The sequence below is a fragment of the Oncorhynchus clarkii genome, chromosome 17 (assembly GCF_045791955.1).
Source record: "Oncorhynchus clarkii lewisi isolate Uvic-CL-2024 chromosome 17, UVic_Ocla_1.0, whole genome shotgun sequence".
Taxonomy (NCBI): domain Eukaryota; kingdom Metazoa; phylum Chordata; class Actinopteri; order Salmoniformes; family Salmonidae; genus Oncorhynchus; species Oncorhynchus clarkii.
The window spans coordinates 23,326,103-23,340,596 of record NC_092163.1 but is presented as its reverse complement, the minus strand read 5'-3'; the positions used below and the strand labels follow the sequence as shown (position 1 = coordinate 23,340,596).

At 40.8% G+C, this 14,494-nt stretch overlaps 2 protein-coding genes across 2 annotated transcripts; one reads left to right on the top strand and one right to left on the bottom strand.

The window, feature by feature from the left end:
- Positions 1-4,663, top strand: LOC139369371 (cathepsin 8-like). The gene is made up of 3 exons (XM_071108653.1): positions 1-126; positions 3,843-3,965; positions 4,619-4,663. The coding sequence occupies exons 1-3, from the start codon at positions 1-3 to the stop codon at positions 4,661-4,663; spliced, it is 294 nt and encodes a 97-aa protein (XP_070964754.1).
- A 3,827-nt stretch (positions 4,664-8,490) lies between these two features.
- On the bottom strand, positions 8,491-9,363 carry LOC139369370 (piggyBac transposable element-derived protein 4-like). Its single transcript, XM_071108652.1, has 3 exons — positions 9,208-9,363; positions 8,877-9,074; positions 8,491-8,784 (listed from the first exon to the last, which is right to left on the bottom strand). The coding sequence occupies exons 1-3, from the start codon at positions 9,361-9,363 to the stop codon at positions 8,491-8,493; spliced, it is 648 nt and encodes a 215-aa protein (XP_070964753.1).
- Positions 9,364-14,494: the final 5,131 nt, after the last annotated feature.

The window sequence follows — 14,494 nt, the reverse complement described above, 5'->3', positions numbered from 1 at the left end:
ATGCAGGTGAAACTCATACTAATGGCATTGTGTGCAGTGGTGTCCTCTTTCAAACAACCACTGAGCACTGAGCTGGATGGCATCTGGGAGGAGTGGAAAACCCAACACAGCAAACAGTATTCCAAGGTTACTTAGAGCCTACGGCAAACACAGTATGCCAATCATATGATCATACTAACTTTCACTTAAAGAGGCAATATGCATAAATCGCTCCACGGTTTCCTGGTTGCTAAAATTCTATTAGTTTGCCCAATGACAGAGTATTACAGATCTATAACACACAGTTCTATGTGAATTTGGTAGCACATAATGTTCTGAGAACCATACGTTTCTTAGAGCTTAGTGAAAGTGTGGTTGTCCTATGGTTATTTTACATACAACCTTTCCACAATGTTCTGGGAATGGTGCAGGATAGTTGCTTGGCTTTGAAACATTCACGGCACATTTAAAGAACTAACAAATGAACTTTATTTTCTTGGAATTTCATTACCTTGACAGAAAGTTTCCTAAAAGTTCAAACATGGTTACATTTAATTGAATGCTAGGAATGTTTTCCAACTGGTTTGACATTGGGAAAGTTCTCAAATAGTTTAGAGAAGGTTAATATAGGCAATTTGAAATGATTTATACTGTACTTTTGATACTTAAGTATATTTAAAACCAAATACTTTTAGGATTTTACTCAAGTAGTATTTTACTGGGTGACTTTCACTTGAGTCATTTTCTATTAACGTCTTATGGCTGCAGGGGCAGTATTGAGTAGCTTGGATGAAAGGTGCCCAGAGGTGCCCAGAGTAAATGGCCTGCTCCTCAGTCCTAGTTGCTAATATATGCATATTATTATTAGTATTGGATATAAAACACTCTGAAGTTTCTAAAACTGTTTGAATGATGTATGTGAGTATAACAGAACTCATAAGGCAGGCAAACACCTGAGAAGAAATCCAAACAGGAAGTGAAAAATCTGAGGTTGGTCGATTTTCAACCCAGGCCCTATTGAACTCAAAATGGGATATGGATGAAGTTGCACTTCCTAGGGCTTCCACTAGATGTCAACCGTCTTTAGTTGGATGAGGCTTCTACTGTGTTGTGGGGCTGAATAAGAGCTGAATGAGTCAGGTTACTGGCAGAGAACCATTTCCTGGTCAAGCGTATTTCACATGATATCGACCTGCTCTCCATGGCTTCCTCGAGACAAGGAATTCTCTGGTTGGAACTTAATTGAAGATTTATGATAACAACACCCTAAAGATTGATTCTATACTTAGTTTGAAAGGTTTCCTCGACCTGTAATATAACTTTTTGAAGTTTATGTCCGAAGTTATGCTGGACCTGCACGAGCGTTTGGATATGTGTACCTAACGCCCTAGCAAAAGGAGCTACTTGGACATAAATAATGGACATTATCGAACAAATCAATTATTTATTGTGGAACTAGGATTCCTGGGAGTGCATTCTGATGAAGATCATCAAAGGTAAGAGAATATTTATAATGTGATTTCTGGTTTCTGTTGACTCCAACATGGCGGAAAATGTTATTTATTTTCTAAGCGCCGTCTCAGATTATTGCAAGGTTTGCTTTTTCCGTAAAGTTTTTTTGAAATCTGACATAGCGGTTGCATTAAGAAGAGGTATATCTATAATTCCATGTGTATAACTTCTATAATCATCTACATTTATGATGAGTATTTCTGTTGAATCAATGTGGCTATACAAAATCACTGGATGTTTTTGGAACTAGTGAAAGTAACGCGCCAATGTAAACTCCGATTTTTTTTATATAAATATGAACTTTATCAAACAAAACATACATGTATTGTGTAACATGAAGTCCTATTAGTATCATCTGATGAAGATCATCAAATGTTAGTGATTAATTTTATTTGTGCTACTTGTGCTTTTTGTGACTCCTCTCTTTGGCTGGAAAAATGGCTGTGTTTTTTTGTGGCTTGGTGGTGACCTAACATAATCGTTTGTGGTGCATTCGCTGTAAAGCCTATTTGAAATCGGACACTGTGGTGGGATTAACAACAAGATTACCTTTAAAAGGTATAAGATACATATATGTTTGAGGAATTTTAATTATGAGATTTCTGTTGTTTTAAATTTGGCGCCCTGCACTTTCACTGGCTGTTGTCACATCATCCCGTTAATGAGATTGCAGCCCTAAGAAGTTTTAAGGTATCTTTACTTTTACTCAAGTATGAAATTTAGATACTTTTTCCACCACTGCTCCATGCACAGAGATGACACATGGACATGAATTTGCTTAGGCATTAATTGTGCAAACACATTAATTATTTATTGAGGCTCGGCATCAGTGTGATTCAAACCTATGATTTCGAGTCTCTAACCATGGAATTAGTCCACTGCGCCACCAGGATGGAGCAAGAATGCCATGTTTTTTTAGTTCATACAAAGCTGTTAATTTTAGTCTGTTCAAACAGACTGTATTTCAAAGGAAACAAGCACTCATTAACATCAGGTGTGGCCAATTAGTAGCCCCGGCCAACACACCGAACACACTTAACAAGATAGAGGATAGAGAGAGTTTTGTTGACGCTGAGAAAGGAATGTATATGTTTTTAAATAACATTCTTGGAAAGTAACTTTGAACGTTACTACAGTTGTCTTGTGGTGTTTATGGAACATTTTCTTAATGTTCTGAGAACATGAGGAAATCTGCAGAAAATGTTTTGCTGAAGTACTGAAATTCCCACAGAACAAAGTTTTTTCTTAACGTTCTCTGAACAATTTGAGAACATTACTTTTAATAGAACCATGAGAAAAACGGTAGGAAACGTTATGCTGAAGCACTGAAATTCCCACAGAAGAACGTTGTTTCTTAACGTTCTCGGAACAACTTGAGAAAATTACTTTAAATAGAGCCATGAGGAAACCTGTAGGAAACATTATGCTGAAGTACTGAAATTCCTACAGAAGAACGTTAATTCATAAGCAAACCAGGAACACAATTTAATTTTTTATTTTATTTAGGATAGCCAGGGGCACACTCCAACACTCAGACATAATTTACAAACTAAGCATTTGTGTTTAGTGAGTCCGCCAGACCAGAGGCAATAGGGATGACCAGTGATGTTCTCTTGATAAGTGCATGAATTTAAACATGTTCCTGTCCTGATAGCCATTCAAAATGTAATGAGTAAAAAGTACATTATTTTCTTTAGGGATGTAGTGAAGTAAAAGTAAAAGTTGTCAAAAATAGTAAAGTAAAATGCAGATACCATTAAAAACTACTTAAGTAGTACTTTAAAGTATTTTACTTGAGTACTTTATACCACTGGCTTGGAGTTCAAAACAGGTAACCCAAACAAAGCTAGTGTTATTAAAAGTGTTATTCAAACATTCAGTCAGAGTTTTAAGGAAATTATTAAATAACTTACATTTTGTTCAAAACATTCAAAACATTTTGAGAATGTTCTCAAAATGTTATTAAATTACCTTCAAATAACCTAGAATTTCCATTCTCAGAAAGTTAATAAAACCTCCCAGGAAAACTTTCAGGGAACCATTGTAAAATGTTCTCAGAACCTCTCTGCAACCAATAAATTAACATTCCCAGAACAGGCTAAATGTTCACTTCTGTTCTCAGAATATAAAAAAAATGTTCAGTTTTACCGGTCAGGAAACGTATGCCTTCATTCCCAGAACCAATGGGAAACCATAAATGTACGTTCCCACAACTACCAAGGAACCAAGTGTGCTATCTGGGTGAAAATGTGACTCAAGTGGAAGTTTAGGATGTGTGTATCACCCTTGTGTTAAGATTTTCCCCATAGAGATTAATCGTGACATCAATAACTTTGACTTGTCTTTCTCAGGTGGATGAGGGCTTCAGAAGGATGATCTGGGAGACAAACCAAGGCCTCATCTGTCAACACAACCTGGAGGCAGAAATGGACAAGCACACCTTCACTCTGGGAATGAACAAGTTTGGAGACATGGTAAGACAACCCACAATTGTAATTGGACCAGCAATTGCATGAGCTTGAAACATGAATTTAAGAAATATAAATAGGAAAGAGAGCAGCTTTTACAGGTTGTTATGTCTCAGATAAAGGGGAAGTTCAGTATTTTACAACTTAATATTAAAGAGGAGCCGATCCAAATAAATAACTTCTCTGGTTGAAAAAGGCCTATGTGGCATCAATAATAGTCAGAAACATATGTTCTAGTGCCAAAATTGATTAAAATGTGTAAGTAGGATAACTTTGTCAGAAAGTCAGTATTTCCAAAACTGAGTTTGTAAGATTTAACGCAACTTGAAATGTTATCACTACAGGGGTATATAGTAGGCCTACCTGTTTCTCCCATTGAAGACATAAGATTTCACAAAACATTGTGGGAAATACTGTATATGCTGCATTGTAGATACGCAATGAATGACACTCCCTGCCCCCATTTGTCCAGACCACAGATGCAGATATATCTACACAATCATTGTTTTAACATAAAAAAAATAAAACTTTTTTTTATTTTTTATTTTTTTATTTGAAATATATTTATATTTCTAGAATTAAAGTTGTCCTGACTAAAAAGGCAGATTTTCTTTTTTGCCGGCCAATTCTAATATTCTTTTGTTAATTCTGTGTTCCAGACAAATAAAGAGTACAATGCCTTGCTGACTGTTAAGTCCACTTAAGTCTAAATTTCCTTTAGTCTCCCATTGACATCATGCATGACTAAGTAAACATTTGGCTTAACTGGAAGTTAGAATTCTCCCCTTCATTTTTCTGGTTGTACAGATTGACACTGATATAGAAAGGATTAAAGGAGTGGCTAGTCTAGGTGCCACTTATTAGACATGGATAGAAATGGATGAAAAGCCACTTTCTCTGCATTTAGAAAGGTGAGAAAACTGTTGAGGTAGTCGCCTGATATGATGTGTAGGGACAGAAGTTTTTCCTGAGAACTTTACCAGGAAAAACATGCCACCTTACTTCTAGGGGATAACTTCAAAGCACAATAGAGGAAATAAAACGTTATTTTATCCAGGGGCGTTGTGGACTTTGCTATGCATTTACTTCTAGGCAATAACTTCAAAGCAAAATAGTAGCTATGACAACTATTTTATTTGATCTATGGGTCTTGTGGATCTTGCTATGCATTTGCTGCAGTCGGAGCCCTGGAGGGCCAGATGTTCAAGCAGACAGGCACACTGTTGCCTCTGAGTGAGCAGAACCTGGTAGACTGCAGTATCACAATAATGGCTGTGACGGTGGCTTGGCCATGAGGTGTTTTAGTTACATCTCAGATCATGGGATTATGTCGGAGAGGAAATATCCTTACACTGCAGAGGTACAATACAATATGTTACTATTAGGGTTGCAAAATTTTGGTAACATTCCCCCAAATTCTCAGGTTTTCCAGAAATCCCAGTTGGAAGATTCTTGGAATCAGGAGGGTGTCATGCCCTGACCTTAGTTATCTTAGTTTTCTTTATTATTTGGTTAGGTCAGGGTGTGACAGAGGGAATAACCATGAAACCAGGAATCCTCCAACTGATATTTCTGTAAAAAGTGGGAATTTTGTAAAGAACATAGATGAGTGAAAAGCTCACTGTAAAGCTTGAGATTGTCATAATAAACTGTTTTCAGGTGGGCCCTTGTGAATACCAGAATGCAACAAAGGAAGCCTGGTGCAAGGGCTTCAACAGAGTTCCTTCTCTGGATGAAAAAGTGTTTCGAGACACTTTGTATGAGGTTGGCCCTATCGCTGTGTCTGTGAACGCCACACATCCCTCCTTCAAGTTCTACAAAGATGGTGAGCTCGGTGTCACCTATGATTGGATTTTCTTTTAAATTGAACATTTATTTAACCAGGCAAGTTGTAAAGGTTTTCTTCTTCCTCTTCCTCTGAAGAGGAGGTGTAAGCAGGGATCGGACCAAAACGCAGCGTGGTTAGGGTTAAACATATTTAATCAAGACGAAAACCGGGGAAAAACACTACAAATATACAAAACAATAAATGTGAAAACCGAAACAGTCCTGTGTGGTAAAACAAACACAGACACGGAAACAACCACCCACAAATCCCAACACAAAACAGGCTACCTAAATATGGTTCCCAATCAGAGACAAAGACTAACACCTGCCTCTGATTGAGAACCATATCAGGCCAAACATAGAAATAGACAAACCAGACACACAACATAGAATGCCCACCCAGCTCACATCCTGACCAACACTAAAACAAGGAAAACACACAAGAACAATGGTCAGAACGTGACACAAGTCAGTTAAGAACAAATTCTTATTTACAATGACAGCCAGCAGGGAACATTGAGTTAACTGCCTTGTTCAGGGGCCAAATGACAGATTTTTACCTTGTCAGCTCGGGGATTTGATCCAGCAACCTTTCGGTTACTGGCCTAATGCTCCAACCACTAGGCTACCTGCCACCCCAAGTATACATGTACATTCCTGTCAAGGGTACACTCTCCAAAAACAGGTAATAGATTATCTCTTTTGAGATTGTAGTAGTTTAACGTTATTGCACGGACTCTTCTGCAAAACGTATTACTACAATTTCAGGTGTGAACCATTAAGCAACAAAAAATAGTCCTAGGCTAGAGATACATGTGTGTAATTTTGGGGTGTAATTCATATGTTTGTGTAATTCATACATTGATCTCAATGCATGATTCCAATTTTAGTTTGATTAAGAGCACATTAAATTTATTTATAATAAAATACATTCACAGCTAGGGTATCATAAGTTGTGTTGTAAAACCCTTAGTTGCTTTGTCCATTTTTGGACATTTAAATTAATGATACATAACCCTTGATTCTTGAAGAATATAACTCATGAGCTAGTTCAACTGTCGTAACCCAATTTTTTGTTTTACTCCAATGTTTGTAAACAATGTACTGTAAGTGTAACAAACACTGTATGGCCTCTAAACATGGTAAAAACTATAATTTTGATGTTGTTATTGGTCAGTCCTTACATCCATTGCTCTGTCTATGAATTTGAGAATTGTTACATTTCTCCAGGCCTATCACTGAGCTTTTAAGGTATGTATTATATCACGCTGTATTCTCTCTCTCTCTCTCTCTCTCTCTCTCGCTCTCTCGCTCTCTCAAGTATTATCAATAGGGACTTGCTTCATAAAGTACTGTAGGTCAAATGTATCCTCCGGTAGACTCATTTCACAGGTAGTGTGTGTGCGTGCATTTGCATGTTAGGGACTTGCGTCATGCATGCCTGTAGTAGTTGTAAACAAGACAATTCCTAAATACTACTAGGACGGCTTGGATTGAATTCCAGTCAGCCATTTGACTCTCATAGTCTGCCAACAGATGGCAGAATTGTCCAGCAGTTGTGCTTTGTCCAGCAGTTGTGCACTGTATCGCAGTGCAAGAGGTGTTACTACAGTCCCTGTTTCAAATCCAGGCTGTATCACATCTGGCCGTGATTGGGAGTCCCACAGGGCAGCGCAGATTTGGCCCAGCGTTGTCAAGGTTTGGCTGGGGTAGGCCCTCATTGTAAATAAGAATTTATTCTTGACTGACTTATCTAGTTAACCCTTGTGTAGTCTTTACATTCTGTATACTCCCCTTGTTCTAAGGGTCAAAAATGACCTGCCTTCACTAAACCCCTAAAACAAAGCAGCTAAATTTTATTTTAAACCCCAAATCTATTTTGCATGAAGAAACAACCTGTCATTCATCACAACCTTTGTGAATATCTGGGTTTTCCCTCTTCACAATGCAAAACGACTGCATTTCATCAGTGGACACCACTCGTTTTTATTACAGCACACCTATCATAATTGTTTTCTTGAATAAAGTAGAGGTTTATTATTATTAAAGCTAAAGGTACTGCATAGGTGTAAACATATTTTTTTTAGCAAGAAATAGCACTTGTATAGCCTAAGAAAGTAGCTGAAATGTGCAGAAAGTATTTTTTAATGCATTTTATTGAAGGGAAACAATAACAGTCTTGAACTCTTTTGGCAACATAGTGATATATTCTTATATTGAGGAATTGAGGAATTCAACTACAAAATACTAGTCTTCTCCCATTTTTGTAACCATTGCCCCACCCACAAGGTGTATAAACAACAACAATAAATAAGAATAAAATAAGATAATAGATACAAAACAAAAACATGAAGAACATAAATCAATCAACTCTAATTAGCACATGTAGGACAGTATGCAAGTGTGTGTGCATGGACTTTGCAGATGTATATCTCACATGTGCAGCACTTTGGGGGGAATAATTGGCATCTCCTCCTCTTGCCTGCCCCAGCTGCAGCCTCAGGTGGATCAGGACAAGATTCAGCCCCCTGAAAAGCTTTCACAAGCGCTGCATAGACTGCTGTGTGGGGGAGGCGCTCCCTTCTTTGAATGTATGGGGTTACAAGTGCCTTTCCCAGCTGCCCCAGGAACACTTTTTGTTCCGCTTCTCAGGCATCCAAGTAGGGTTGACCTTGTTCCTTATCATGAATTGTATGAGGACACATCAATGATGTAATGGAAGATGACAGTGGGCAGTCATCCTTCTGCAGCTGTAAGTTCCAATCACCTTGTCCAGGTTGTACACGCCTCCTTTGTTGTGCTTGTAGTCCAGGATGATGGCTGGTTTCCTGTCTTCACGATCACTGATCTCAGCTGTTTTGTGCAGTGTGCTCAGGAGGACCACATTCTTGTTCCTCTTTGGAAGGTAAGAAACTAGAGTGGTGGTGGGGGTGAAGGCAAACTTTGATGAGAAGGCCTCTCTCCCTCTTGTTGCAAGGAGTCCAGGGGAGAGCTCAGGCTTGTTCTTTCTAACTGTGCCAACAATGGTGATCTTCCTCTTCAGGAGCTGCTGGCTGAGTTCATAAGAGGTGAAAAATTGTCACACGTGACATGCCCCCTCAGTCCATCTGTCACATCAAGCACAACCCGCATCCCATGGTTCTTCTCTGGGCCTCCATTGCTCAGCTTCCCTGTGTAGACTTGCATCTTCCAAGCGTAGCTGGATTGTGCGTCACAGGCCACCCATATCTTGATGCCATACTTTGCTGGCTTGCTGGGCATATACTGCCGGAAAGGACAGCGACCTTTTGACAAAAGAGATTAATATCAGTAATTAGTATCAGTGTCACAGAAAAAAATCACATAAATCAATGATATTACAGCAATACATAATAAAATTAACAGTGAAAATCACTTACATTGCACATATGAAAATAAAAATGAATGGAACCAGTTGCTCATTCACTGTTACTTCAGGCCCAGGGTTGTAGAGGTATGGCAGACGCTCCACCCACTTCTCCCAGCCTTCTCTTATGGCCGCCAGTTTGTCTTTCACACTTCTTGCAGGTCTTGACTCATGGTTATCAAATCGTAGCATTCTTGAGAAAGTGTGAAAGACTTTCAATGGCATCGTGGCACGGAAAATCCACTCTCTGCATCCCAGAGACTACATGTAGCTTCGCCTCGGGACCTATAGACACCCGCTAAGATTAGCAGCCCTATGCAGGCTCGCAGGTCAATCTCATCCATCCTTTTCCAGTTGTCTCCATATTTACGGAACCCCTCCAAATTTGTCATCTCCAGGATGATTTTTTTCGATGGCTGGTGTGATGAACATGTAGAACGTTGAGGCGATGGCCTGGGCATGGGCAACTGCATGTCTTGTGGGCCATGGGGTCATCCTTATGACATTTTGTGCTGCCATCCTGCCCTGGTTGTCATATGGTGACAAGGACCATGTTATTTTGCTGTTCTTTAGCAAAAATGTTTCTCTTTCAGCTTCGGGGATTTCTTCTTCATCTGAAGATGATGCATTGTGCTCTGGGTTGTACTCTTCCCCATATTCTTCTTCAGATACCTCCTTCTCTTCTAAATCATTGTTCTCTTGTTCCTCCTGGACATCTGAAGAAATCTGATCTATGACCTGTTGGGCACTGAAACATGCACTCAATTGTGCACCGCCCTATGGGACTCCCAATCACAGCCAGTTGTGATACAGCCTGGAATTGAACCAGGGTCTGTAGTGACACCTCTAGCACTGAGATCTAGTGATATGACAGCAGCTCAACTCAGGAGCCCGGGAGTCTCTATGAGCTACAATATGAGGTTCTAAACCTAGTGTAACCGATGTGAAATGGCTAGCTAGTTAGCGGCGGTGTGCGCTAATAGCGTTTCAATCGGTGACGTCACTCGCTCTGAGACCTTGAAGAAGTGGTTCCCCTTGCTCTGCAAGGGCCGTGGCTTTTGTGGAGAGATGGGTAACGATGCTTCGAGGGTGGCTGTTGTCTGTGTGCAGAGGGTCCCTGGTTCAAGCCCAGATAGGGGCGAGGAGAGGGACAGAAGCTATACTGTTACACTAGCATGAAAGTGAATCCTTGTGGCAGTAGCTGAGCCAATGGCAAGTTGAGCAAATTGAAGTGTTTTCTTCCCAGGCGTAATACAAAGCATTATGGTTGGGATATGAGGCCTGGCCTATGTTAAAAGTGCTTAAAAGGGGTTAAGCCTGTTCTAAAAGATGCATACATTTATTCAAAGACAAAAAAGCAATTGTGATTGTGTTTAATGGTCTTTGGGAAAGAAGGATTGAAATGGTTTTTAAAAAGTTGTGGTAATATTTCATTCAGTACAAACATTTTTGGTGGCTTAACTTACCCTGTCCCCTGGGGCAACTTACCCCATACCAGTGGTATGTTGTGCCAAGAGAAAACATTTTTTGGACAAGCTATATATTCAAAACTGATTATTTCCAGGGATAAACAACATCCTGAAATATACAGTGGGGCAAAAAAGTATTTAGTCAGCCACCAATTGTGCAAGTTCTCCCACTTAAATGATGAGAGGCCTGTAATTTTCATCATAGGTACACTTCAACTATGACAGACAAAATGAGAAGAAAAAAAATCTAGAAAATCACAATGTAGGATTTTTTATTAATTAATTTGCAAATTATGGTGGAAAATAAGTATTTGGTCAATAACAAAAGTTTATCTCAATACGTTGTTATATACCCTTTGATGGCAATGATAGAGGTAAAATGTTTTCTGTTTCCATATGGAAGTGCTGTAAATGTTTTATGAAGACTATGTGTAAAGTGGAGCCCTTGGGTTGTGTCCCAAATGCCACCTATTCCCATTTTAGTACACTACTGTCGACTAGGGCCCATACGGGGTCTAAACCTATTTGGAATGCAACCTTGTCCTACTCTACAGTTTGTAATCGGTACTCCTGGGAGATAACCGAGCTGAAGCTGTATTTACCCAGCATGTCTGTCAAAACTGGTGCCATCAAAACCACTTTGGTTCTTAATACAAGAGACGTGTACAGAATTTTAACAGTATGATTGCTCCCACCCACGATAGGCAGTGTGCTGTTGCCAATGTGACTGACAGATCGCTGTCGAAACACAAGCGATGACACAGGAGTTTGAATGCACACACACACACACACACACACACACACACACACACACACACACACACACACACACACACACACACACACACACACACACACACACACACACACACACACACACACACACACACACACACACACACACACAGGAGAAGAATGGCACGGGAAGACGTGTGAGATATGAGATGTATTGTTTTACACGTTGTCGAGCATTTGAAACTATTGCTCTGGACACTGTTGCATGCTTGGAGGATGGAGACATTCCTAAAAAACATCAGAGGGGGTCTCCCAGGGAGTCAGCGCTTGGTTGGTTGGTGTGTATGACTTTGTGTGTGTGTGTGTTTTGAGGCGGTCTACCACCTTGCAATTTACAAAACCAACTCTATGGTAAGCATTTGCCAATTAATGATGGAGTCTGCAGAAATTTGGCACAAAATGTGGAAAGAAATACTACTTTATATACACCAGTATTGAACAATGATTGATAATGACCTGCGACCTCCGGCTGACATTGAGCTTCCCTGGAGGTCCATTAGTGCTAGAGGGCTGGTGAGCTGAGTGAGTTTGCCAGCTGGCCCAAAGGGCTTAACTTCCTGTAGGGCAAAGCTGACTGTCAGCAAGACAATGTGTGAGAATCCTCCACTACTGTCTCCATATTAGGAACGGCTCATTCTCAGCAGGAGTTGCCTCTGATATGCCTCCTAATATAGACACCGTACTCCACAATATCCTTAACAATCTGAGATGGTCTTTACATAAGGGGAATAGGAATAGTAGGAATAATAATAGGAATATAATAGGAATAGTTCATACCTACAGTAGTTTGATTATGTCTAGTTCAAATCAAATCAAATTTATTTGTCACATACACATGGTTAGCAGATGTTAATGCGAGTGTAGCGAAATGCTTGTGTTCCGTCAATGCAGTAATAACCAACAAGTAATCTAACCTAACAATTCCAAAACTACTACCTTATACACACAAGTGTAACGGGATAAAGAATATGTACATAAAGATATATGAATGAGTGATGGTACAGAACGGCATAGGCAAGATGCAGTAGATGGTATCGAGTACAGTATATACATATGAGATGAGTAATGTAGGGTATGTAAACAAAGTGGCATAGTTTAAAGTGGCTAGTGATACATGTATTACATAAAGATGCAGTAGATGACAGAGTACAGTATACACATATACCGCTGTCGAAACACAAGCGTATGAGATGAATAATGTAGGGTATGTAAATATGTAAACATTATATTAAGTAGCATTGTTTAAAGTGGCTAGTGATATATTTTACATCAATTTCCATAAATTCCCATTGTTAAAGTGGCTGGAGTTGAGTTAGAGTGTTGGCAGCAGCCACTCAATGTTAGTGGTGGCTGTTTAACAGTCTGATGGCCTTGAGATAGAAGCTGTTTTTCAGTCTCTCGGTCCCAGCTTTGATGCACCTGTACTGACCTCGCCTTCTGGATGATAGCGGGGTGAACAGGCAGTGGCTCGGGTGGTTGTTGTCCTTGATGATCTTTATGTGACATCGGGTGGTGTAGGTGTCCTGGAGGGCAGGTAGTTTGCCCCCGGTGATGCGTTGTGCAGACCTTACTACCCTCTGGAGAGCCTTACGGTTGTGGGCGGAGCAGTTGTCGTACCAGGCGGTGATACAGCCCGGCAGCATGCTCTCGATTGTGCATCTGTAGAAGTTTGTGTGAGAGTTTTTGGTGACAAAAACCAAGCCAATTTCTTCAGCCTCCTGAGGTTGAAGAGGCGCTGCTGCGCCTTCTTCACGATGCTGTCTGTGTGGGTGGACCAATTCAGTTTGTCTGTGATGTGTACACCAAGGAACTTCAAACTTACTACCCTCTCCACTACTATCCCATCGATGTGGATAGGAGAGGGCTCAGAACGCACCCTTGTGGGGCCCCAGTGTTGAGGATCAGCGGGGTGGAGATGTTGTTACCTACCCTCACCACCTGGGGGCGGCCCGTCAGGAAGTCCAGTACCCAGTTGCACAGGTCGGGGTCGAGACCCAGGGTCTCGAGCTTGATGACGAGTTTGGAGGGTACTATGGTGTTAAATGCTGAGCTGTAGTCGATGAACAGCATTCTCACATAGGTATTCCTCTTGTCCAGATGGGTTAGGGCAGTGTGCAGTGTGGTTGAGATTGCATCGTCTGTGGACCTATTTGGGCGGTAAGCAAATTGGAGTGGGTTTAGGGTGTCAGGTAGGGTGGAGGTGATATGGTCCTTGACTAGTCTCTCAAAGCACTTCATGATGACGGAAGTGAGTGCTACGGGGCGGTAGTCGTTTAGCTCAGTTACCTTAGCTTTCTTGGGAACAGGAACAATGGTGGCCCTCTTGAAGCATGTGGGAACAGCAGACTGGGATAAGGATTGATTGAATATGTCTGTAAACACACCAGCCAGCTGGTCTGCGCATGCTCTGAGGGCGCGGTTGGGGATGCCGTCTGGGCCTGTAGCCTTGTGAGGGTTAACACGTTTAAATGTTTTAGTCACGTCGGCTGCAGTGAAGGAGAGTCCGCATGTTTTGGTTGCGGGCTGTGTCAGTGGCACTGTATTGTCTTCAAAGCGGGCTAAAAAGTAATTTAGTCTGCCTGGGAGCAAGACATCCTGGTCCGTGACGGGGCTGGTTTTCTTTTTGTAATCCGTGATTGCCTGTAGACCCTGCCACATACCTCTTGTTTCTGAGCTGTTGAATTGCGAATCTACTTTGTCTCTATACTGACGCTTAGCTTGTTTGATTGCCTTGCGGAGGGAATAGTTACACTGTTTGTATTCGGTCATGTTTCCGGTCACCTTGCCCTGATTAAAAGCAGTGGTTCGTGCTTTCAGTTTCACGCGAATGCTGCCATTAATCCACGGTTTCTGGTTTGGGAATGTTTTAATCGTTGCTATGGGAACGACATCTTCAATGCACGTTCTAATGAACTCGCACACCGAATCAGTGTATTCGTCAATGTTGTTGTTCGCCGCAATGCGGAACATATCCTAGTCCACGTGATGGAAGCAGTCTTGGAGCGTGGAATCAGATTGGTCGGACCAGCGTTGAACAGACCTCAGCGTGGGAGCTTCTT

Coding starts and splice junctions, on each gene's coding strand:
- LOC139369371 (XM_071108653.1), top strand. CDS start 1: ATGCAGGTGAAACTCATACTAATGGCATTGTGTGCAGTGGTGTCCTCT. Junction 127..3,842: donor ACAGCAAACAGTATTCCAAG/GTTACTTAGAGC, acceptor TGTCTTTCTCAG/GTGGATGAGGGCTTCAGAAG. Junction 3,966..4,618: donor TGAACAAGTTTGGAGACATG/GTAAGACAACCC, acceptor TCTGTGTTCCAG/ACAAATAAAGAGTACAATGC.
- LOC139369370 (XM_071108652.1), bottom strand. CDS start 9,363: ATGCTACGATTTGATAACCATGAGTCAAGACCTGCAAGAAGTGTGAAA. Junction 9,075..9,207: donor ATGAGCAACTGGTTCCATTC/ATTTTTATTTTC, acceptor TCTCTTTTGTCA/AAAGGTCGCTGTCCTTTCCG. Junction 8,785..8,876: donor CAGATGGACTGAGGGGGCAT/GTCACGTGTGAC, acceptor AGAAAGAACAAG/CCTGAGCTCTCCCCTGGACT.